Here is a 25,428-nt window from a genome sequence, read left to right on the forward strand (position 1 = left end):
CCAGTGCCTGAAGGAGCTCCAGGAGAGCTGGAGAAGGACCTGGGACAAGGGATGGAGGGATACGGCACAGGGAATGGCTTCCCACTGCCAGAGGGCAGGGACAGATGGGATATTGGGACGGAATTCTTCCTTATGAGAGTGTTGAGGAGCTGGAATGGAATTCCCAGAGAATCTGTGGCTGACCCTGGATTCCTGGAAGTGTCCAAGGCCAGGTTGGATGAGGCTTGGAGAAACCTGGGATAGTAGAAGGTGTCCCTGCCCATGGCAGGGGTTGGAACTGGATGACCTTCAAAATTCCCAAACCATCCTCGGCCCTTCCTGTGGATGAGGCTGGGCTTTATTTTCCTGGATTGCCAAACTGACAGTTGGAAATAAATCCAAAATTTTACTAAATCAGGACAATTATTCACAGGAGGTTTGTTCACAGGACCAAATCCAGACACACATATTCCCACAAATGCTGAACATTCCCAGTGTCAAAGCTTGGCTGCAATGCAATCAGCAGCATTCCAAGGAATCACAGGAATCACTACTTTAACCTCTGCTCCTCCACGGCATAAAAATTCCCTGAAATCCCACAAAAACCCAGGGAAGCGGCACTTATTATTTTCCATTACAGGTATAAAATACTTGGAGCATTCCCAACAATTCCCAAGAGCTGCTGAACAACATAAGGATTCATTTGTCCCCAGGAAGTATCAGGGAGGGAAGGGAGCAGTGACCCAGAATCTGAGAGCAAATAAAGATAATAAAGTGCATTTTAGAGGGGTGAATTTCCAGCTCCTGCACTTAAATCCAGCAGGGAATGCTGCAAGGAAGAGCAGAAGGAAAAGCAGGTTTACAGGAGGGAAAATAAGGAAGAGTTATGGGATTAAAAGGAAATGCTCCATTAATATTTCTCCTTAAATAACAACAGCCATAACTCAGCCTATTCCAAGGGGTGACAACGTGACACTGGAACTGGAGATGCTCTTGGGAGTAACAAAACGACTTCCCGGGATAGTCTTTGGAGCCGGAATTGAATCGGAGATGAGATCTCTGTATTTTAATGGGATCACTCCACTGGCAGCTGCTCAGCATCCCGCAGTCATTGTCCGGGATCCCATCCCAGGAGGTGCCAAACAAATCCAAAACAAAGAGCTTGAACGAGTTGATTTTTCCTAACAATGCCATAATTGTTGGGATAACTAATTAATGCCGGCTGCAGCCTGGAGCAGAGCCCTGGCTGTGCTAATTATGGAATTTTTAATCCATTCCCTCTTGTTTCACCCGTGGAAGACAGCAAGGAGGGAGAATTGTGGAGATGCTGCTGCTTCCCAACTCTTGTTTTCCATGCTGGCTCCAAGTGATGCTCCATGACCAGGATACCAGGAACATCCCACAGGTGGATATCTCATTTTTCTCTCTTCCTTGGCTTTCACCTTAAGCCTTTTACTTCCCACATGCAATTCCCGTTCTCTCAGGACTCAACATTTAAGAATTTCAGGGATAAACTGCCAAACCACCACCTCATCTTGTCCCTTTCTCTGGAGCTGTGGAAGAAGCAACCAAAAATCCCACAGGAATGGGATGATGAAGGACTGAGCACAGATTCTCACGGAATCCAAACGTGTATTTGCTTCCAGACATGGAAATTCAGAGAAAATCCCAGGAAAGAGACTGGCTGGCAGTAGGGACAGCTGGGAAAAGCAGCATTTTGGCCACACCAATCCAACAGTTCCCTAATTCCCAGTTAGAAAGGGAAATGCCAGCGTTGCTCCTTCCAGTCGTTTTTTTCTCACTCCCACACCAGCAGCTCTTCCCATTAAGTACTCCAAAATCCCTCCTTAACATCCCTAATTATTTAATTTTTACCCCAAATTTTCAAAGGGAAAGCTGGGCAGAGAGAGGAGATGCTCAGCCATGGATCACATCCACATCCAAACAGATTTTAAGGATTGTAGGACGTGTCACCTCGGGAGATGGGCCCTGGCATGCACTGAATCCATGGAGCACATCCACACAGCCCCGGATCTCCTCCGTAAATGTTTTCCAACACTTGTGACCCAGCTGTAATCCAACCTGGACCACCTCAAGCTCCTTTTCCTTCTCATTTATCCCAATTTCCCCTTTCCCAAGATGGGATCCTTTGGATAGCAGATGGGATACACGTAATGTCACGCTCCGGATTGGGATTCTCCCATTGCACGGAGCCGATTAAGGGCATATTCCTAAGGAATTCTGGAGGTCAGTGTTACAATTCAGACAAACAGGGGAAGTCATTCTGAGGTGCTGAATGATTTAAAACAGAATTCCTTGCCCAGTCATTCCCGGGTGCCACCTGTCGGAGTTTAGAGCCTGAGAAAATACCCAGGAATGAGCAGAATCCCAAGGCCCAGCTCCGCTCCACCAACTGCCGTAAGGAAGAAGCTGCTAATGGCTCCTCACTTGCTCCAGGGATTATGTCATAGCTCAAATTGTATTCCCAAGGAATGGGGTTACCACATTCCAGAGGAACGTGCTGGATACACACAGCAGCTTCCCAGGGCTGGAAACAACATGGGCGGCACAAGAGCACAGGAAAGAAATATCCCAGTGGACACACAGGGAAGTTTGCTCCAAGGATATCCCTCTGGCCAAGGCTCTCAATTTTCAGATTTCTGGGAGAAGGGACACATTTCCCTTGGAGAAGGGACACACTTCCTCTGGAGACTCCAGGACGAAAACGTCCCACAGGAAAAAAAAAAAAAAGAAATTCACAGAATCATGGAATGGTTTTGGGTTGGAAGGCAGCCCCAAAACCATCACATTCCAACTCCTGTGCCATGGGCAGGGACACCTTCCACTATCCCATGTTACTCCAAGTCCTGTCCAATCTGGCCTTGAAAAGGCCAAAAAGGTAAATGATAGAGCAGAGATTCCTTTAATACCCTTTTCCAAGAGATTCCCACATTTCCAGGTGCAGATCTGCCGTCACAGACACAGCTCTGGCTCACTGTGGCCCTCTGGTACTTCACAGCTGTTTCCAGGGCCACCCCGCATTCCAAACACATTCCAATCCCTAAAACCACACCTTGTGCTGGGATAACGAGATCCCACCAATCCTCAGATCCGACTTCCCAGATTAAAACCTCTCCCTAAATTCTATGATTTTAGCACCGTATTTTAGACTAATCAACTTGAACACAAAAACTTCCAAAGATCCCAAACCACGACCAGTCCACAAAAAGCATTCCCATGAAATCCTGATTAAAACAAGATTTAGGACAAGATTGAGGCCAATCCATAAACCTGGTTTATTTGGAGAGTCAGCACTTCTCAAATCCACCCGATTGCACCGTGGGGACTTGGAGCTGCCAGGGAATGTCACCTGTCAAGGCCACTTAGAGGAAGAGCACCTCATCCTTGATGTTCCCATCCCGTAAATATTTCAAACAAAAACCAATTAACACCACTCCAGGCTGGAAAAAAAGCTGCTCCGCTTTTCTCCCTCGGAAATAAACTTTCCAACTCGGAGAAAACTGGAGGGGAGGAAAAAAAAAAAACAGGCTTTGATGCTTTTCCTTTCCACTTAGATCCCTCTGTCACTCCTGAGGGAGAAGGGTGGCAACTCCAGGTTTCCTCTCATTCCTTAAAATCCTGGTCACAAAATATCCTCAGGATCTTTCTCACTGATCCAGCTCTTCCCAGCACTGATCCTGAGTCCCTCCTCTTCATGGAATCGATAAGGTTGGAAAAGCCCTCTGAGGTTAGTGAGTCCAAGAGAAGGGAATGGAGCTGGGAAGGGTCTGGAGCACGAGGAGCAGCTGAGGGAGCTGGGAAAGAGGCTCAGCCTGGAGAAAAGGAGGTTTTGGAAGGACCTTTTCCCTCTGCAATTCCCTGACAGGAGGGTGAAGCCAGGTGGGAGTTGGGATCTGCTCCCAGGGAACAACGATGGGAGGAAACGGCCTCAAGTTGCACCAGGGGAGGTCCAGCTTGGATATCAAGGAAAAAAATTTCCAGGAAAAGAGTTGACAAGCCCTGGCATGGCATTCCCAGGCCAGTGGTGGAATCACAATCCCTGGAAGGGCTCAAAAAAACTTGTGGATGTGGAACTTGGAATGTGGGCTGGTGCTGTGTTAATGGCTGGACGCGATGATCTTAGAAGCCTTTTCCAACCTCAATGATTCCATGATTTCTGTGGCCCTCATCCACTTCCCATCTCCAAATCCTTTTGATTTTCTCCCCATTTTCTTTTGCTTGATCTCTGATCCTGCAGGAATGGGGATGTAAAGGATCACCAGCCACACCCAGGAGGGAGTGAGAGCACAGGGAACATAATTTTGGAATGCTTTGGAAGGGACCTTAAAGCTCATCCAGTTCCACCCCCCGACATGGTCAGGGACACTATCCACTATCCCAGATTTCTCCAAGACTGATCCAACCTGTCCTGGAACGCTTCCAGAAATGGGACAACCACAGCTTCTCTGCAAAGCCTGAGCCAGGGCCTCCCCGCCCTCCCAGGGAAGAATTCCTGCCCAATAGATGGGATTTTTGCTCAGATCCCACAGCTCTGGGATCTGCCAAAGGTTATTTTCCCAGATCTCACAGATCTCTCTTTCCCAGATCTGCTCCCATCTTCCATGCAGGGAAACCCAGGAACAGCAGTAAAATCATTTATCCCAAGGTTACGGAGGTCCAGCAGCAGTAAAGACTCTTTGGTTTTAATCAAATCAAAATGGATTGGAAGGACATTTCCCAGGTATTCCAGGGACTGCTGGTATTCCAATTTAAGAGTATTTCCAAATGGTAAACCCCTTTCTAGGCCACCAGAAATTCCAGAACTGGAAAAGAAATCCCTCCTGTCTCCCACTGTCTTGGCTGAATCCCCATTTGATCCCAGTTGATTTGAACACAAAAGCTTTTGTTGGTGGTTTTGTGGGAATTTCTTCTGTTTCCCTTATTTTTTTTCCATAATAAAAATAAAACAAATCACCCCAAACTTCATCCATTCTTATGCACTGGAAGGAAAAATCCCATCCAGCCTTTTCCACTCAGCTGCCACATCCAATTATTCTCTCCAGGCCATGTGTCAGGAACCATCTCCTAAATATATGGAATACTGAAGCAGCAGGAGAGTCAGACTTCTAGCTTTCATCCCACCAGTGACCTGAATGAACTGGAAGCTGACTGGCTGGCAAAGCTGGAAGAAAAAAAAAATTCCCTGAAAAATCTCTGCCATTCCTTTATTTTACTCTTCAGTAATCCACGGGATATCCAAGAGCATCTGGAGCTGAAAATCATTACTCAAGCCCAAATTCCAGGCTGGATGGGGTGCAGAGCAACCTGGGATAGTGGAAGGTGTCCCTGCCCATGGCAGGGGTTGGAATTCCATGATCTTTAAGGTCCCTTCCAATCCAAACCATACCATGACTCTGCGATGCTAAATTCCTTCTGACTACTTCTTATCCAGGTTTACAGGAAAAGCCAACCACTAAAAATCCCTCAGGAATGTCAGTGATCCTTTTCATAGGATAATACATCCTTGTCTAGTGAGAAACTGGAAGTTTATGGAATTTCTCCTTCTCCCAACACAGCCCATTCACAACCATCAACTCCAGAATTCACTTAAAAATTGGGAAAATACCTCAATCGTACAGGATTCAAGATTTGGGAAAAGTTTTTAAAACATATTGACAACAAGCACACTCCTGTTTTGAATTCCAAGGATAATGCTGGTCCATTAAGTAACCCAGCCACTCTGCTCCCATGAATATTTAAAGGAGAAAAAGCAAAGCATTAGGGAATGAGGGAGCCTGGAATGCGCACTAAGATCCCTGGGAAGAGGGCACAGGACAAAGGAAGTGTCAGCACAGCCGAAGTGGCCGCTGTGACGTCCAGGATTGGGTTTTAAGAGGATGGAATGGGAAGGGAAAAGTCTTTTCCGACACCACTTAGTGTGGAATGAGCCCTTCGGAACAGGCAGTGACTGACACGCGATGGGAAGTGGATCCATGGTGAGAATCCATTAATGGAAATGCAGCAAAGAGGAAAATGTCCTTTCAGTTGAAAGGGAAAACTAGCTGGGAATTGTGGGGATGGAATAACATAGCAAAAAAAAAGAAATTGGAATTGATGTTTCCTACCATGTCTAACCAGAAATATCTGGGAACATGTTAAGGAATTATATTAAAAAAAACCAAACAAAACAAACAGGAATAAATCCGAATTATTCCTTCCAGTGCCTAAAGAGCTCCAAGAAAGCTGGAGAGGGACTTCGGATAAGGTCTGGAGGGACAGGACTCAGGGAATGGCTTCCCACTGCCAGAGGGCAGGGATAGATGGGATATTGGGAAGAAATTCTTCCCTGGGAGTGTGGTGAGGAGCTGGAATGGAATTCCCAGAGAATGCTGCCCCTGGATCCCTGGAAGTGTCCAAGGCCAGGCTGGAATGGAGCTTGGAGCAATCTGGGATAGTGGAAGGCGTCCCTGCCCATGGCAAGGGGTGGGATTGGATGGTCTTGAAGGCCCCTCCCAGTTCACACCATTCTGTGATTCTGGGATACTCCAAAACAGAAATCAAATTCCATGTCCAAATTCCCAACCATTGCTGTCAGGCACAAGGGTCGAGGCAGAGAGCGAGAGCAAGAGGAACAACACAGAGCAAAGTCCGGAATCATGGAATTGAAAGCTGGAAAAGAGCTCCAAAATCATCGAGTCCAAACCTCAGCCCAGCACCACCACTAAGTCCACCACTAATCCCTGTCCTCAAGTGCCAAATCCACAATCCACACATTTTTTGGATGCTTCCAAGGATGTGACTCCCCCACTCACCCAAGAAGCCCATTCCAATGCTTTACAACCCTTTCCATGAAAACCATTTTCCCAATATCCAAACTGAAGCTTCCCTGGCGCAACCTGAGGCCATTTCCTGGGGTCTTGTCCCTTATTCCCTGGCAGCAGAGCCCAACTCCCACCTGATTCCACCCTCAGGGAGTTGTGGAGAGTGAAAAGATCCCGCCTGAGCCTCCTTTTCAGGCCAAGCCCCCCACCCCAGGTCCCTCAGCTGCTCCTGGTGCTCCAGACCCTTCCCCAGCTCCATTTCCTTCTCTGGATATGCTCCAAACCCTCAACGTCTTTCTTGTTATGAGGGGCCAAAACTGATCCCAGAATTCCAGAACTGATCCCAGCTTCACTTCAGAGCCCATGACATGAGACAACATAAAACAAGCTCCTGCTTCCATTAAAAAACCCAGGGAAACTCCAGGCTGGAGATTTCCAGCCTGGCAGCAGCAGAGGTTTCCCATCTCGATTTCACTCTGGAATTTTTCACTACATTTTACTGCTGGGCTTGATGCTGTTCCTGCAGCATCCGTGTGGGAATTAAGGACGTTCCATTCAGGAATGTCTCTAACTCGAGACACTAAACAGCCCCGGAGCAGGGCACAGTGTTCCCTCAGGGAATGACAGCAATGCTGGGAGCTCCCAGGAGAGGAGCTGAGGATTCCCTGTGCTAAGCCAAGGCACGTGAGAGCTGGGCCAGAGCAGGGGGAAGGAGCAGGGATCCCACTAGGCAGGGAGAGAGCGGAAAAAGGAAAATAAAGGGAAAAAATTCAGGCATGGGACCCTGAGGTCTAAGTTACCGATGAGTCCAAGGGGCTGGAATGTCTTGGATGTTTCCAGAAAGTGAGGGAAGCAAACAAAGCCGAGGAGTTTCTACGGGGCTGGAGACAGGCTGGGAGAAAAGGGAAGACTCTGTGGAGACCTCAGAGCCCCTTCCAGTGCCTAAAGCAGCTCCAGGAGATCTGGAGTGGGACTTTGGATAATGGATAGACTGCCAGGACACAGGGAATGGCTTCCCACTGCCAGAGGGCAGCGTTAGATGGGATATTGGGAAGAAATCCTTCCCTGTGAGGGTGGCGAGGCCTTGGCACAGGATTCCCAGAGAAGCTGTGGCCACCCCATCCCTGGAAGCATCCAAGGCCAGATTGGAGCAGCTCCAGGTCCTGGGGCTGTGTCCACTCCCAGCCCATTTGCCACAGGGATGCTCCAGCCCTGAAGGGAGGCAGGAATAACTCCCCACGTAAACACAACCTCCTTTTGGAATTATTCCGGCAGCGGAGCGGCTGTTGGGAATCGCAAGCACTGGCACCTGTTTATCTCGAGGGGCCAGGCAGGGCTTGGGAAGAGATAAACAAGGATATCAAGTTTAGGACACTTTTCCACAAAGCTGCTTTCCCCACGTTGTGTCCAGGCCATGGAATGTCTGTCACCCACACCCTGCCCAGCCCCAAAAGGAGAGTGGTGACAGTGGGAGAGTCGCTGGGGCTGGGCATCCCCCTGCTCCGGGGGCTGGAATTGCTCAGGAGCAGGGATCGCTTTACCGGCATTGTATGTCCCAAATACAACATTGTTTTCCTAAACCCCCTTGGCTCAACAAGTGTTTGTTCACTTCATGCCCTGTCCTCACCTGTCCTTTGCAGGCCCCATCTTCCCCGATCCCAAAAAACAGGATGTGCTACAAAATCCAACCAAGCAGATGATTCCCAAGCCCTGGAAACAAACTGCAAAGTCCAATCTGCCTGGGTGGATTTTATCACTGATTCCTCCATGTCCAGAGGCAGCAGGAAGGGGCAGGATCCCTGCGGAGTCGTGATCATGAAATCATGGAATGGTTTGGGTCGGAAAGGACCCTAAAGATCATCTCATTCCAACTCCCTGCCATGGGCAGGGACACCTTCCACTATTCCATGTTGCTCAAATTCCCATCCAAGCTAGTCTTGGACAATTCCATGGATAGGGCAGACACAGCTTCTCTGGGAATTCCATTCCAGCCTCTCACCACCCTAACAGGGAAGAATTCCTTCCCAATATCCCATCTATCCCTGCCCTCTGGCAGCGGGAAGCCATTCCCTGTGTCCTGTCACTCCATCCCTTGTCACATTCCCAAGGTAATCCCAAAATCCACTGGGATCATCTCTTTGTATGCTTCTTGAACTGGGATGGTCTGAAGCAGCCACTGGTTACCAGCATGGACCCACCAGTGCCACAAAGAGGGTTAATGCCACCTGGAATTCTGTGATTCCTGTGGTTTCGGGACTCTGGGTTTACTGGGATCTGAAATCCTTTGGAAACAATGAATCCAAACTCTCCGGAAAGAGATGAAGAAGTTGATGGGAAGGTCTTTCCAAACCCAACGATCCAACAAAGGCCATCTTTTCCTGTCTAAGGGAATCATGGAATGGTTTGGGCTGGAAAGGACCTTAAAGCCCATCCAGTTCCACCCCCTGACATGGGCAGGGACACTTTCCACTATCCCAGGCTGCTCCAAGCCAAATCTAACCTGGCCTTGGACACTTCCAGGGATCCAGGGGCAGCCACAGCTTCTCTGGGAATTCCATTCCGGTTCCTCACTACCCTCCCAAGGAAGGATTCCTTCCCAATATCCCATCTAATCCTGCTCTTCCTCAGCTTATTCACATTTATCCATTTCTTTAGGGCATTTCATCCTTCAAATATCCCACTGGGGACCCAGCTTCCCCTGGATGTCCGAAATGTCTCCAAAACCACCACTGACTTAGACCCACAATTCGTGGAGCGATATTTCCTTGATTAATTATTATTTAGACTCTTCATATTTAGGAAAGCAACTTCATTAACCCCACGGACGGGAGGGTTAAAATTAAGAAAGAAATAAAAATCCAGCTGCCATATTGAAAGTCCATTAAGCCAGGAAAGGACCCAACTTTGGTGCTTCTAAACATCAATTATTCCGGAATAATTAATTAGCAAAGCTCTAACAATACATAAAATCACTCGCCTCTGACTCTTCTGATAATTTATGCAAGATTAAAGTATCGCTGCGGTTGCCTTTTCTGGTGCCTAATTCAGCATTTTCTTTTTCCTTATGGAAGCAAGACTCCAGATTTAACTGCTCTAATGCCCTTTTACAGTGTTTGCTGTAGTAAAATCTAACAGCCACTCCGGCAGGCGAGCCGGGAAATGATGGATCACGGAAGCTCACGGAAAGGGGAGCACCGTAAAATGCCCCAGTTAATGTGGAGAGAGCAGAGTAAATCTTGTTCTAAAAACAGAGCGGGATCTCTGATGGACTCGTTTCACCCCATCAAATTCCCTTTTGATTTGCTTCCTGATAAGGGAGGGCTCCACTCCTCGATTCCTGATAACAGGGAAAGCATTTGGAAGTCATCGCTGCTAAATTAAGGTCACCAATCACTGCAAACACCTCGACCCAGCCAGGAACCAACATTATTTGGGTGGCAGGTTGGGCTCTTCGTCAAAAGGAAAGAATTCCTTGTTTTTTTAAATCCCAAAAGGAGCATTTGACACTGATCCACCTGAGCCCTGGGATTCAAGCACATTTTCCCACCCCAAAGCTGGATAAAGAATGGATTGGGAGCAGCTCCAAGGAGAAGGATTGGGGTTTTTGGTGGATGAAAAACTGGATGTGCCCCATCCATGCGTGCTCAAATCCCAGAAGTCCCCCATATCCTCGGTTCATCCCACAGGGTGGGCAGCAGGAAAGGGGGGAATTCTGCCCCTCTGCCCCACTCAGGTGAGACCCCACCTGGAATTCTGCATCCAGCTCTGAGATCCAACATCAGGAGGATGTGGAACTGCTGGAGCAAATCCACAGGAGGCCATGGAGATCCTCCAAGGGATGGAGCCTGGCTGGGAGAGCTGGGAATGTCCAGCCTGGAGAAGGGAAAGATCCAGGGAGACCTCAGAGCCCCTTCCAGTGCCTGAAGGGGCTCCAGGAGAGCTGGAGAGGGACTTGGGACAAGGGATGGAGGGTCAGGACACAGGGCATGGCTTCCTACTGCCAGAGGGCAGGGATAGATGGGATGTTGGGAAGGAATTCTTCACTGTGAGAGTGGGGAGGCCCTGGAATGGAATTCTCAGAGAAGCTATGCCTGCCCTATCCTTGGAAGTGTCAAAGGCCAAGGTTGGGGTTTGGAGCAATCTGGGATAGTGGAAGATGTCCCTGCCCATGGCAGGGGATTGGAACTGGATGATACTCAAGGTCCTTCCCAAAGCATTCTGTGATTCCATGGGGAAAAAAAAATAGTTTGATGGCACATCCCACCCACTCTCCCTTCCCTGGGCTCTCTCTGCCTCATCCAAGGACAAGATGTCCCAGGACATTTGCCGGTGCCCTGAGGAACAACACGGAGTTTCCCATCGCAACCAACACTGGAGTTTACAGCCCACACTAAATCTCCAGGAATTCCCGTGCCCTTTTCCAACAGAGAGTCCCCCCAGGGCAGCTTAAGGGCCGATAACACATGGGATCAGCTTTGGATGCAATCCCGTCCACACCTCCACACAAAATCCCCACTTGACACCACTCCAAAGAATCCAAAATAGAAACGGCTCCCCGAAAACCGCACGCGTGGGGATTATCCAGAGGCACAGGGGAGGAGGAAACGTTCCTTGAACTCAGATTTCCTGAGGGATGACAGCAAAATTCCCGTTGACAAGCGAAGTCAGGGCATTTCCCCACCCCTCAGGCTGAAGCAGAAACTCCAGCAAAGCTGCTGGAACAGCAGAGTTTTGTAGGACTCAGGAGATGCTGCCGAGTCCACAAATCCCTTATTCCAGGTGCACTCTGGCATCTGTTCCGTATTCCAAGGGGTTTTTGCTCATTCCCAGGGCTTTGTAGAGCACACAGAGCAATCCAGCAAGTCCTGGAATGAACAGCTTAACTCGGCTCAGCAGCCAGGGAGAGGAATTTCCCTCCGCCGCTTCCGAGTCGTTACAAGGAAAATCAAATGGGAAGATCTCCATGAGAAAATTTAAAAACTAAGGGTGTAAACCGGGATTTGGGAAAGAACTGGAAGCAGAAAGCAGAACAGAGAAACCTACACAGGTTTTACGGGGAATTGAGCATCTGCCAGGGCGGGATTTTGGGAATCCTGACAGAGCAGTGGAGGATACTCCGATCATCCACGCCGGCATCAGTAATTCCAACTGTGACCGTGCTGGGAATACCATCAGACAGTTTATTAAGTAGGAGAAAATAGCAAAAGGAAGGGAAAAAAAAAAAAAACCAGGGAAAAGGGACTCATTGTCACTTCTCAGGCTATGGGTTTTTTAAAGTGCCTTAACCCATTTTTGTTCTCCTTATTTTTATTTAGGACCCCAAGGAAAGACAAGCAGAGGGATCAGAACTGAAATTCCAACCAATTCCAAGCAGCAGGTCCAAAACTGCTTTAAAAGCTTCCTTTTTGGTTGGATTAGGAGACTCCTAGACGTCCCCTCCAAGCCAAAGCATTCCATGGACAAATAAATACGTATTTCCAAGATAAAGATCTGTTTCCAAGAACATGGAGAGACAGGATAAGGGGGATTTGCTTCAAACTGGGACTAAGTTCAGATGGGATATTGGGTAGAAATTCTTCCTTGTGAGGGTGGTGAGGTCCTGGCTGCCCAGAGAATTCGTGGATGCTGCATCCCTGGAAATATTTAAGGCCAGGCGAGCCCCAGGAGCGAAATGAGGAATTTAGAATCTATTGCTCTGTTTCCCTTTTTTTTTTTTCCCTGTCTATTTTAGTTCCACACCATGCCATCCCTGAAAAGGTTTGGAGTCTTACACAAAGCCCCCCACAGACCTGGAAATATCAAGGGTCAAACCAATGGAAGGATCTCATCCATCCCCAAAGCCAAATATTTTTCCTATTAGTGTATAAATAGACTATTCCCCCAAAGAGCTGCTGGCTACCAACAGAACTTCCCAATCCAACAGAGCTGGAGCTGCACAGGAGAGGCACTAAAATAGGGACTGAAGTAAAAATATTGAGGTAAAACTACCTAAAATAGGGATTGAGAGGTGACTTTCATTAAAACATGGAATGGTTTGGGTGGGAAGGGACTTTCAAGGTCATCTCCTTCCATGGGACACATTCCACTGGACCAGGCTGCTCCAAGTTCCATCCAACCTGGCCGGGAATACTTCCAGGGATGTGGCTTCCACAACAAATTGAGTGTGCAGGTCGAATTCCACAGGGAAAGAGACACCCAGGAATTGTCACCTTCAGGATCCCCATTTCCCTCGAGATGTTCCCTCTGTCACAGTCACCAATTTCCCCGATCCCAAATCCCACATCTACATGGGAACACTTCCTTGAGCAAGGCCCATCCCCTCGCTCGCAGCAGGCTGTTATTTTTAAAAGAGGGCTCTGCAAAGAGAATTCCCAATCCTGGCTCCACGCCTGCAGCTCCTCTTGCAGCTCGGGACGAGTCACCTGGAAATGCCAAGTCAAGGCGGAAACCCAAAACCGTTACTTACGACCACTGACGTAACCGGGGCCGGCAAAGAGCCAAGAATGTGAACTTTTCCCAATTCCTGAAGGAGTGAGGAGCCACCTCGCCAGCCACGCTCCACCCCTGGCTCCCAAGGACAAGCCAGAGGGAAGAGAGAGCTGGCAATGGAATGATTTCTGAGCAAGGTCAAACCTAGGTGGGACAGAGGAACGACAGAGAGCGGCGACCTTGGAAGGGTTTGGATCTGCTGGAAGGAACTTGGGAAGACGGGAGTGATGATGGAGCAAAGAAAAAGATGTGATGAACTGCGAGGAGTTCTGTGTGTGATCCAAGGGCTTCCCTGAGGGAAGGGATCAAGAGCTTAACTCGGCCGTAACGCGATCAGAGGCGTCGCCTCAAAGAGCAACAAAACCTCACGCAACTCAGAAGAAAAATAAAATAAAAACAAAATGAAACACCAAACTAGGAAAAAAAACCTCCAAAATTCCCTCAATTGCTGTCCCACTGGGAATAAACCCACTGGAAACATCAAGAAAAAAAAAAAAACAGGAGAGAGTATAAAATCCAGGGCTGAGATTTTCAGAGCTGCCAGAGGGATCCAAACACCCGGTGTCAATAAAATTATCAGCAGCTGAGCATTCAGATGCCACCCATAACTTGCTCCTCACCATTTACACCCCCTTTACTCGCCCAAGTAATGCAAAGCAGCTCCTGCCGCTTTTCCCTCCAGCATTTTTCCAAGCAAACACTCCTCGCCCATCCCACCCCCCTCATGTCACATCCTGTGGAGCGAGGATAGAAATGAGGGTTTAGGGAATTTTTTGGAGGGTGATTCTGGCAGTAAAGAGTTGGAGAAGCTTCTGCACATGCAGAGTGAAGCAGGTTTTCTGAATCCTATGGAATTTCTCTTTAGGAAGATGGGAGAAAAAAACAGGATTCCTTCTGTTTGGCAGTTTCAACAGTGGGGTGGCAAACACAGGAAAAGCAGGAAGCTGATAACACAAACCACTGGCTTATCTCAGTTTGGAGCAGGAGAAAGGGGAAGATAAGCAGGGAAGGAATGTTTTCAAGGGAAGCGACACAAATTCAGGTTGGATGTAGTGGATCTGACAAGGATGTGCTCCCAAATTACTCCTCCTCTGTCCATGGAATTGCAACAATTCCCCATCTATTTAAGCTGAAAGAGGGAAGGTTTAGTGGGAAATTGGGAAGGAATTCTTCCCTGGGAGGGTGGTGAAGATCTGGAATGGAGTTCCCAGAGAAGCTGTGGCTGCCCATGGATCCCTGGGAGTGTCCAAGGTCAGGCTGGACAGGGCTTGGAGCAACCTGGGATAGTGGAAGGTGTCCCTGCCCATGGCAGGGGGGGTGGAATTGTTTGATCTTCAAGGACCCTTCCAACCCAAAACATTCTGGGATCTAAATTCCACGATGAAGCACCCACCTCTCCCAGGAAATAATCCAAAAGCTCTTTAGAAGTTCCTTTAATACCCAGACCTGGAAGTCACAGCAGGAAAAGGGAGCCAGGCTTTGAACTCAGGACAGAGCAAAATAAGTTGATCTTTGAGATCCCTCCCATCCCAAACCATTCCACGATTCCAAGTTCACCTCAAGCAGGACACCACCGGTCTCACACGGAGCCATCCAACCCGGCAAGCACCGAATTATTTAAGGAACAAACACAACACAAATATGGAAAAGTCCCCGGAGAATCTCCCTCCTGCTTTCTCCATCTCCTGCTTCCAGCCAGCTGTGACCGTGCCGAAGCAATCCCGGAGCAGTCCTGCCTGGAAGGGGACATTACAGAGGTGGAAAAGACACGGAGGAGCCTCTTTGTAATATTCCATGATCCCCCCGGGCAGAGCAGCAGAGCCGGCGCTGCTGAACGCTGCACTTTTGGATTCAATTAAAGTGATTATCTGTTGTGCCAAATAAATTGTGTCCAGCATCTATCCTGCAGGATTTTACACCTCCAGCCTCATTATTCCCTAACTGTTTCCTCCTGTTTATGCTCTCTCCAATTAAATTGCTGATAATATGAGCCAAAATAAAAAACGAGCGCACCTTGTCCGGAGAAAATTGATTCCCTTTTTTTCCTGCACCGGGCGATTGCCAGGTTTTATATACTCTGTTCCTGGCGATCATTAGTAATTCAATTTTCTTTTTATTAGCCCCCTTATCTGCTGAGCAATATAGTGGCAGAGCTGACCTCTTTCGCACGGGTAAATGTTTAAAATCTTTTCCCTGATTAATTTTGCCAGTTAAGGAAAAGAGGAGAAATGATCCGGCTCTTTGCCATCACAATGAATAAAGCTTAATGTTGATTGTGATGGAATTTCTAATGCCAAGGAAATTGATTGAACGCAGCAATTACCCCGCAATAGGAACTCCAGGGAAATGGGATGGTTTTCTCCCCGGCCGTAGCCTTTTGGTTATTTAAAACAATCCAATTTGCAAGGATAATTATATATTAGTGTTTTATCTGCCACCGGGAATGAACATGGGAATTTTGATACTGGCCCGGCATTAGCAGGTTATTGCTGCAAATTACTCCAGATCTGCTTTCTTTCACATAAAGACGAAATTAGGCCATCAATAACCAGAAAAAGGTGGACTGAGGAGATGGGAGAGGCACGAGTGCCCTCTGCAGGGCTGTGCGCACTTCCCAAAATCCCCAATTCTCCAGGAAAAGCCCCCGATTCTCCTGCAAAAATCCCAGTTTTCCCACACGTACCACACAGTTGTCATTCCCGTTCTCCTTGTCCATACATTTGACACATCTCTGATGTTAAAATGAATTAGAAAAAAAATCAGGAAATCTTCCTTTGAAGCACTTATTCCTAGTTTTTTCCAAGGAAAAAAATCCTGGGAATAAGAAATGGCAGCTCGGATGCCCAAGCAGGAGGAGCCAAGGAATGATGAGGAAAAGTTCCCAACTACCAGAACTCACTTGTCTGTCATCAAAAAATAGGTTGGGAATAAGCCTCATCCTGCAAGAAATCCCAGATAAAGATAGGAAAAAGCTGTTGGGAAAGCGTGGGATTCCCCTATCATCTGGCATGGGACTTTTAGGATGGGAAAAGCAGGAATATCCCACTGTCATCACACCTGGATCAGTCAAACATCACTTAAAAGTTGGCGTTTTCCCTCAGAACTGGTGAGAAAAAGATGCCATCCCTGAACTTTTGGGAATATTCCATCTTCAGTCTGGAGAAAGTGGATAAAGGATTCCCAAGGTGATGGGACAGGACATGGGCAAAAAGCTCATTTGGCATCTGGACTGGCCGGGAGAGCTGGGAATGTCCAGCCTGGAGAAGGGAAGGATCCAGGGAGACCTCAGAGCTCCTTCCAGTGCCTAAAGGGGCTCCAGGAGAGCTGGAGAGGGACTTTGGATAAGGACCTGAAGTGCCAGGACACAGGGAATGGCTTCCCACTGCCAGAGGGCAGGGATAGATGGGAGTTGGGAAGGAATTTCTCCCTGTGAAATTGGGAAGGTGCTGGAATGAATTCCCAGAGAAGCCGTGGCTGCCCTGTCCCTGGAAGTGTCCAAGGCCAGCTTGGATGGAGCTTGGAGCAACTTAGGATAGGTAAAGGTGTCCCTGCCCATGGTGGGGATTGGAATTCCGTGATCTCCAATGTCCCTTCCCACCCAAACCATTCCATGATTTTATCCAAAACACAGGCACCTGAGACCTTGATGATCCTTGCTGGTCCTCCAGCTTTTCCCTGGATAAGGAGAGAAACAACCACCACCTTTTATCCCTCTTCCATCACATCCCTGAGGATCCCACAGGCAAGGGAGGCAGCCTGACCTACAACTTTCTCCCTGCTCCACCATCCCATTGGAATATCTTCCATTTGGGACACATTCCAATATCTGAGCTGTTATTAAACATCCCACTTAATCAAGTATTTTGGAATTAATCGGTAAGAGCTGCAGGTGGATCTCTCATGGAACAGCCCATATAATCCCAAGAAAATTCCTGCCAATCTGCCACTTTCCACTGGCTCTCTGATCCCTAAATAAAAGCAACTCCCGCAGAGGGAAGTGGACAGAGCACTGGAAAACACCAATCCCAGTTTAAGACTCAGCAATGGCTGGAAGAGCTTCCCTATTGATGAGACCAAACAGATCCATTTGGGCACAAGAAGGGAACTGGAAAGTCAGGAGACAGACCAGGACTTGGGAAAAGCAGGAGCAACGTCTTCGTACAGCCCACAGAGCTGTGCCACAGATCCCAAAATCCTGTGGAACAGGACAAACAGGAAACCAGCCAGGCTGTGTCACCACAGGCCCCACATCCATGGGGACAGAAGGGGCGGATCCAGCTTTTCCAGCCACGCTGCCGTGCAGGAAGTTGGGAACATTCTTCCCGTCTGTCTTTCCCTCCAGAAATGGATCCACCTCCCTGCTCCATTCCTACCCCACTCTGCTCCCAGTGCATCCCTGTGACCCCATTTACTTCCCTCATACCTGTCCAAGGAGAAATGGAAAATGCCGGAAATTCCACCCCTTCGAGGTGATTATTATCCACAATATTTTTGCTGGGATTAATACCCACACTTTGCCCCAAAAGAAACCAAAACAACCTTCCCAAAACCTCTTGGATAACACGGGAGCCAGGAATTCAATCCACAAAACTCCACTTATTCCCAGCTCCCTGTGGAACCAAAAACACTGGCACCACATCCATAATTACACATTTACAGGGAGCATGGGTGTTGTCCCAATCCCTGTGAGTATCCAGGACCTCCCAGACTTGGGAATATCCCCGCCCCATCCACCACCCAATAATCTTTTCCTACTAAACCTGCGGGAAAAAAATAACAGAGGAGTCCTGGAGCACACAGAGGAACAGCCCTGGAATAATTCCACAGCTTTCCAAACCCAAAGTTTAAGAATATTCCAACACATGAAGCCGTAAATCCTCAGCCTGGGATTGAAGCTCTCCAAGAAAAATCTTGGAAGTGCAAAAGAATCCAAATCCAGAAAGTCAATTTTAATCAAAGGGAGCAAATCCAAAATTCACTGAGGGAATTGCAAGGAAATCCAGGCTCTTCCTGAATTTCTCTGCAAAGGATAAGGTGCCACACAGAGAAGCATCTACCAGGAAAGGCTGGATAATTGGATCCACTTTTGGAGAGGAAAATGAACTCCCTGCTCTCTCAAGGTCACTTCCAGACCCATTCCTTTTTCTTTCTTCCATTCTCCAACCTTCTTTATTTGCCAACTTCCCAAAGCATGGAGCAAAATCACATTCCTGCTTTATTTTCTCATTCCTATCCAGCTAAAATCAAGATTTCAGTGTGGGAACATTCCCTTCAATCAAGGAACCGGGATTCCAAACAAGCTGATATCCCTGGAATCATCACTGCCTCAATTCCCTCCGAGGTTAAAATGCTGTAGCAATCCCAAATTGCTCCGTGTCTCCAGAGCTTTCTGTCTTTTCATGGAATCATGGAACGATTTGGGCTGGAAGAACTCAAAGATCATGGAATTCCACACCCCTGCTATGAACAGGGACACCTTCCACTATCCCAGGTTGCTCCAAGCCCCATTCCAGCTTCCCATGGTCACTTCCAGGGATCCAGGGTCAGCTACAGCTTCTCTGGGAATTCCATTCCAGGGCCTTACCACCCTCCCAGGGAAGAATTTTTTTCCAATATCCCATCTAACCCTGCCCTCTGGCAGTGGGAAACCATTCCCCCTTGTCCTGGCACTCCAGTCCTTTGTCCAAAATCCCTCATCCAGGAAAACTCAACAACATCTCAACAGAGCTGTTTGAACACCAAATAATCCCAAAATATAACTGGAGACAAATCCCAGCTACATCTGATCCAAACCCCTCTCCCAGCTCCAGCAATTCCCACAGGGAATTTCACAGGACCACAGGAAAAACGTGCCTCATATCCACCTGAAGCAACTGAACCCCAGTTGGGGGAAGCCTTTTATCCACAAAAATATCCCTAGGGAACAGAAGAACCAGACTTGGAGCCATCAACATCCCAACAACATTCCAGACACGTGGAGGTGCCAGTCTGAGCCCTGAGTTCTGCTCCAAGGCAGCAGGACATGGATGCAAATTCCCTGTTCCCAAACATGATGGATTCAGTATTCCATTAATTTCTGGCGTTTTAAGCAAATTAGATCCAAAACCGGACACCACACTGGGATACAGGTGAGAGATTTGTGTATTCCTGCCTCTGCCAACCTCTTCCTCCTTGGAAAACCCTCCTGAAAATCCAAGGAAACCCCAGGAAAAGCAGGAAAGTTTTTTTTTTGGTGGAGATGCCAGAAGGACAACACAGACAGGGAGTGAAACTTCTCCTCGGTGTTTGCTCCAGGACCAACAACACCTCCAGGAGGACTCAGCAACACATTCCCAAATCCAAGAACCCTTGGAATCACTCCACCGAGTCCAGAGAGCCCTTGGAATGCCTGTTCCTACCTTCCTTGGTGGCTGCCTGTGTCCTGGTCGCCGGCATCCGGCAGAGCCGGTGCTTGGAAATCTGCACCAGGCCCCGGGGCGAGGAGCGCTTCGCCGTCGCTGAAGGTTTTCCCCGCATGGAATTTCTCCTCCGGAGGTGGAAGCGGCTCTTCAGAGCTGTGGTGGGGGAGACGTTCTTCTTATCCGTGGGGGAACTGGGAAAGGGAACGTCACACGGTTAGGAGGGAGCAGGGAAGTGACCAAAACACTCCTGGTGTTCTTCCCCAGGGTTCCAAGAGGAGTCAAATCCCATCAGGATTCTCCTCTGGCTGAGGGGGGAGGAGAAGCTCTGAAGAGAAAATTCCAAGGAAATGGGCAAATGTGAGGAATTCCTGGCAAGGAACAGATGGAGAATGAAGCGTTTGACAGTCAAACTTGCTCACTGCCTTCTGCTCAACAGATGTGAGGGATTGAATCATGGGATAATGGAATGGTTTCGGTTGGAAAAGATCTCTGAGATCATCAAGTCCAAGCATTTTCCAGCAGTGCCAAGGCCACCACTGACCATGCCCCCAAGTTCCACATCCACAGGGATCTTAAATCCCTCCAGGGATGAGGATTCCCAATGCCTGACCACCCTTTACACAAAGGAATGTTCCCAATATCCAAACTAAACCTCCCCTGGAGCAGTTTGAGGCCGTTTCCTCACACCCCGTCCCTTATTCCCTGGGAGATCTTGATCCCACCTGACTTCACCCTCCTGTCAGGAAATTTAGGGAGCCAGAAGGTCCTCCCTCAGTCTCCTTTTCTCCAGGCTGAGTTCACCCAGCTCCCTCAGCTGCTCCTGGTGCTCCAGACCCTTCCCCAGCTCCATTCCCAACTCTGGACATGCTCCAGATCCTCAATATCCTCCCCGCAGGATCTGAGGAGCCTCGGCAGTGCCCAGCAAAGGGGGATGATCCCTTCCCTGGTTCTGCTGGAATTTACCAAGGTGTGGGAGGTCTCCCTAAACTGCCAAAAAATCCCAAACATTCCCAGCTTCTCCAGGCTGCTCCAGAGTGTTTTTCCCAGCTGAATCCACCCACTGATAGTTTTCCAGGCAAAGCAGGAGGGCAAAGCAAGGGTGGAAACCTGCTGGGAAGCACTGAAGGGATGTGGGAAACAGAAGCAGGAATCAACACAACAGCTACGGGAATTTGAAATTAAATCAAGGAAAATGCAGCTTCCTTTGCTGAGTGAGGAAATGCCGGTGACCACAGGGATTCACAGAATCCAGCTCTGGATCACCCAACATCAGGAGGAGAGGGAACTACTGGAGCAAATCTAGAGACCACGGAGATGCTCCAAGGGATGGAGCCCCTCTGCTCTGGAACCAAGCAGGGAGAGCTGGGAATGTCCAGCCTGGAGAAGAGAAGGATCCAGGGAGACCTCAGAGTCCCTTCCACTGCCTAAAGGGGCTCCAGGAAAGCTGGAGAGGGACTTGGGAAAAGGGATGGAGAGACAGGACACAGGGAATGGCTTCCCACTGCCAGAGGGCAGGGATAGATGGGATTTTGGGAAGGAATTCTTCCCTGGGAGGGTGCTGAGGGGCTAGGATGGAATTCCCAGAGAAGCTGTGGCTGCCCCTGGATCCCTGGAAGTGTCCAAGGCCAGGTTGGACGGGGCTTGGAGCAGCCTGGGATAGTGGAAGGTGTCCCTGTTCACAGCAGATGCATGGAATTCCATGATTTTTAAGGTCTTCCAGCCCAAACCACTCCATGATTCCATAAATCCTCCAGCACACAACAAACCTCACTGGAATTTCACCCACAGCCACAACTTGACACGAAACCCACGGACACAAAATCCAAAACCAACAACTCACCCCACATTCCCTTTCCTCTTGATGATTTTTGTCCGACTCTTCACTTTGTAACTGGACAGTGCAGCCTCTCCAAAGGATTTCACCCCACCGGGAACAACGGACGCCGCGGTCGGAGCCGCGGGGACAGAGACGGTTCGAGGGATATTTGGGGCTGGAGCCTTCCTCTGGTCCTCAGATCTCCACTGGAATGCTGACTTGGAAGTGGAAGGCAAAGTCTGCAAGCTGGAGGCTTTCCACTTATATTTACTGGGAGAAATGCCCAGCTTGGATTGCAATCCCAATTTCTTTATCTTCGCTCCCAAATCCGCTTTGGGGGAGATTTTAGCACCTTTGTCCACTCCCCCAGCGCCCTTCTTGGAATTTTCGGCTCGAGGGCTCGCCCACCTCTTCACAATCCGAGAGCTTTTCCCGGGGTTCGCCACCCAGGTGTAGTTGTTTTTCCTGAATTTCTGAGATTTGCTGGAGATGGGTGCTGAGGCAGCTTTTTGGAGAGCTGGAGCTTTGGGAATTACGGGAAATCTGCTCCTCACCAGAGTAGCCTGAGCAGGTCGAGACAGCGTCTCGGCATTCCCAAAGAGTTTGGGATGTAGGGAAGCATCCCGGACTTCCTCACCACTCGGCTGCCCTGGAGAGAGTGGTTCTGCCTTGATCCGTACCGAGTGCTGGGCTGGCTCCTGACCTGGAAATTCCAAAGGTTTTTGTGGCTCCGACTTCAGCGCCACGGCACTTTCACTGGTGCTTCCAGAGGCAGAAAGCACCTGCCCGGCTCCGCTGCCAGGCAGGCACACAGTCCTCGAGGTGGAACTGAAGGAAATGGATAGGGAAGGTCTTCTCTCTTCTTCCCGGAGAAGAGATTTCTGGATGTTTCCACCCGCCGAAGGAGCCACCGCCACTTCCCGCCTGGAAAACTCTCCGTAAGGACGCACATTTTCCTGGCCAGCCCTTTGTGGCATCTGGATATCCACAACGATGTTCCCATCCGTGGTGAAGTCCACGTGTCTCTCCGGGGACGATTCCGGTGCCTCAGGAGTCTGGCTGTCCCCAAGGCTCCCAAAACCCTGGGAAGTGCTGGAAGCACTTCCAGCATCATATCCCGATCCCGGCAGCCGGTTGTCCAGGGAGTATTTTTTCCTCCAGGAGTGAGTCTGGCATGGGTGGAAATTCCTGCTGGGAGCCTGCTGGGGGTACCTGGTGGAAAAGGCTCCTCTCCTGGTGTAGCCAGGCTGGCAGGGGTTGCTCCACCTCGGAGGAGCCGATGGCGCCGGACGCGGGACATTCCCGTGCATGTTCCTGTGGCTGTTTATGAGACCTGTGGGAGAGAAGGCAGGGAGTTAATTCCCTGATCCCGTGGGAATCTGAGAGCAACACGGAGCTGCTCTTCCTTGGGCTGGAATTACATCAGCACTCGGGTTTCGGATGATGAGCCAGGGTGGAAGGAAAAGTCATGGAATCACGGCGTCCAGGAATGGTCTGGGTTGGAAGGGACCTTCAAGAACATCTGCTTCCACTTCCCTGCCATATCCCCGGATTCCACAGGTTGCTCCAAGCCCCATCCATCCTGGCCTTGGACACTTCCAGGGATCCAGGGACAGCCGTAGCTTCTCTGGGAATTCCGTCCCAACCCCTCACCACCCTCCAAGGGAAGAATTCCTTCCTAAAATCCCATCTACCCCTGCACTTCGGCCATGGGAAGCCAATCCCTGTGTCCTGACAGATCCTGATCCCACCTGAACTCCACTCTCCTGTCAGGGAATTTTTAGGAAGCCAGAAGATTCCTTCTGAGCCTCCTTTTCTCCAGGATGAGCCCCCCAGCTCCTGCAGCTGCTCCTGGGGCTCCAAACCCTTCCCAAGTTCCCTTCCTTGCTTTCCTCCAAAGCAGCAACAAGGAAACTCCAAGGCTTTGCTGTTGTGTCCCTCTGGAAGCCAACATCCCTGTTAATTCAGGAATTTCTGCCCTTGTCCAGCCTCAGCATTTAGAAAACCTTTCCCATGAGTGATTCCCTAAGGAATTTGGAGCCTGGTACTTCAGGCAGAGTTTTTCCTTCACCGAGGTCACGGTGCTGCCAGGAGAGCTGAGTCAGCACATTCCTCATGGAAAAGCAAGGATTGTTTTCCTCCCTCCCATCATTCCCTCACGTAGGAGCTCCTGGAGAGGTAAATCCCAAGTCCTGAGAGGAGGCTGTGGCCTCACTAACGAGGAAAATTTACTTTGAAGGACAAAAATAGAGGGATTTGGTGTAAAATAAGCTCTGCTGCTTTCCAGAGCTTGGGAAGGGCACATGGATCCACATCCCACCTCTGTGCTCCCAGCCTGGGGCTGTGGGACAGGGAAAAGCCCCTTCCCAAGGCCAGGAGAGTCCCAGATCCTGCTGAGAGCAGCACTGTGGGAATTCCCTGGTGTGGGGACCCCAAAATCCCCCAGCACTCCACGGGCTCTGTTCCCTCCCTGCCTGGGTCTTCTCCTTTTCCACCTTTTCCCAGCACTTCCTGGACCACTTCCCTCTTCTCCCAGAACTCTCTTCTCCCCTTTCCTTCCTTCTCCCAGCACTCTGGAATCCTCTCCATCCTCATCACACTCACACTCCCCCCAGTCCCCCCTAAAATCCAACATCCCGCTCTTACCAAAGACTCCCCAGGTCCCATCACAACCTGTCCCTGTCCCGCCGCAGATTCCCAAACTTCCCTTAAAACACTGCACCGCCCCCCAAGATGCCCAGATTTCCCCTTATCCCTCCTCCAGGTCCTCTCACATTGCTCCCAGATGCTCCATGTTTCCTGACCCCGGCCTCTTTTCCTCGTCCCTCCCTCCCTTTCTTCCCCGCTCCCCTCGGTGTCCCCTCGTTTCCCGGTGTCCCCCCGATTCCTTCACACCCTGGAGCACTCGGATCTCCCAGCACAGCCTCTCCCACTCCCGATTCCCTCCAATTCCCGCACCCTGGAGCACTCGGATCTCCCGGCACAGCCTCTCCCACTCCCGATTCTCCCGATTCCCGCACCCTGGAGCACTCGGATCTCCCGGCACAGCCTCTCCCACTCCTGATTCCCTCCAATTCCCGCACCCTGGAGCACTCGGATCTCCCGGCACAGCCGCTCCCACTCCCGATCCCCCCAATTCCCGCACCCTGGAGCACTCCGATCTCCGGGTACAGCCGCTCCCACTCCCGATTCTCCCGATTCCCGCACCCTGGAGCACTCCGATCTCCCGGCACAGCCGCTCCCACTCCCGATTCTCCCAATTTCCCCCCAATTCCCGGACCCTGGAGCACTCAGATCTCCCAGCACAGCCGCTCCCACTCCCGATTCCCCCCAATTCCCGCACCCTGGAGCACTCGGATCTCCCGGCACAGCCGCTCCCACTCCCGATTCCCCCCAATTCCCGCACCCTGGAGCACTCGGATCTCCCGGCACAGCCTCTCCCACTCCCGATTCCCCCCAATTCCCGCACCCTGGAGCACTCGGATCTCCCGGCACAGCCGCTCCCGTTCCTCCATTCCCGCAGCGCTCCCGCACGGCCCCGCGGCGCCGTGACGTCATCAACCGGCGCGGCCCGACGCCAACGGACTCACGTGAGCGCTCCTGCGCGGTCACGTGACGCCCGCGACCGTTGCCGGGCAACGGGGACGGGCCAGCGCGGCCTAAACCGAGCCCGGGGCTGGGCCTGAGACTGGGCCTAACCCAACCCGGCCTGGCTGTCCCTGGCCTCTGTCCCCAGCCTGGGATAGTAGCCCGGCTGTCCCCTGTCCCCATCTCAGCCTGGTCCAGCTGTCACCAGACCCTGTCCTCTGTTCTCATCTTAGTCTGGACCAGCTGTCCCAAAGCTCCTGTCCTCAGCCTGGGCCACTGTGGCTCTTCTCACCCCCAGCCTCTGTTCCTACCACAACTTCATCCAGCCATCTCC

The 25,428-nt window shown here is 50.1% G+C and overlaps 1 protein-coding gene across 2 annotated transcripts in view; it reads right to left on the minus strand.

The window, feature by feature from the left end:
• The window catches only part of ZC3H3 (zinc finger CCCH-type containing 3), a 127,611-nt gene extending 102,481 nt beyond the window's left edge, over positions 1-25,130 (minus strand). For both annotated transcript variants that reach the window (XM_038127143.1, XM_038127144.1), the window contains exons 1-3: positions 24,976-25,130; positions 21,531-22,839; positions 19,688-19,881 (exon numbers count right to left, since the gene is read on the minus strand). In XM_038127143.1, the coding sequence (XP_037983071.1) occupies positions 19,688-19,881; positions 21,531-22,839; positions 24,976-25,021 (1,549 nt within the window). In that variant the 5' untranslated portion in view covers positions 25,022-25,130. The remainder of the gene's footprint in view (positions 1-19,687; positions 19,882-21,530; positions 22,840-24,975) is intronic.
• Between the last annotated feature and the right edge of the window lie 298 nt (positions 25,131-25,428).

The sequence above is a fragment of the Motacilla alba genome, chromosome 2 (assembly GCF_015832195.1).
Source record: "Motacilla alba alba isolate MOTALB_02 chromosome 2, Motacilla_alba_V1.0_pri, whole genome shotgun sequence".
NCBI lineage: Eukaryota > Metazoa > Chordata > Aves > Passeriformes > Motacillidae > Motacilla > Motacilla alba.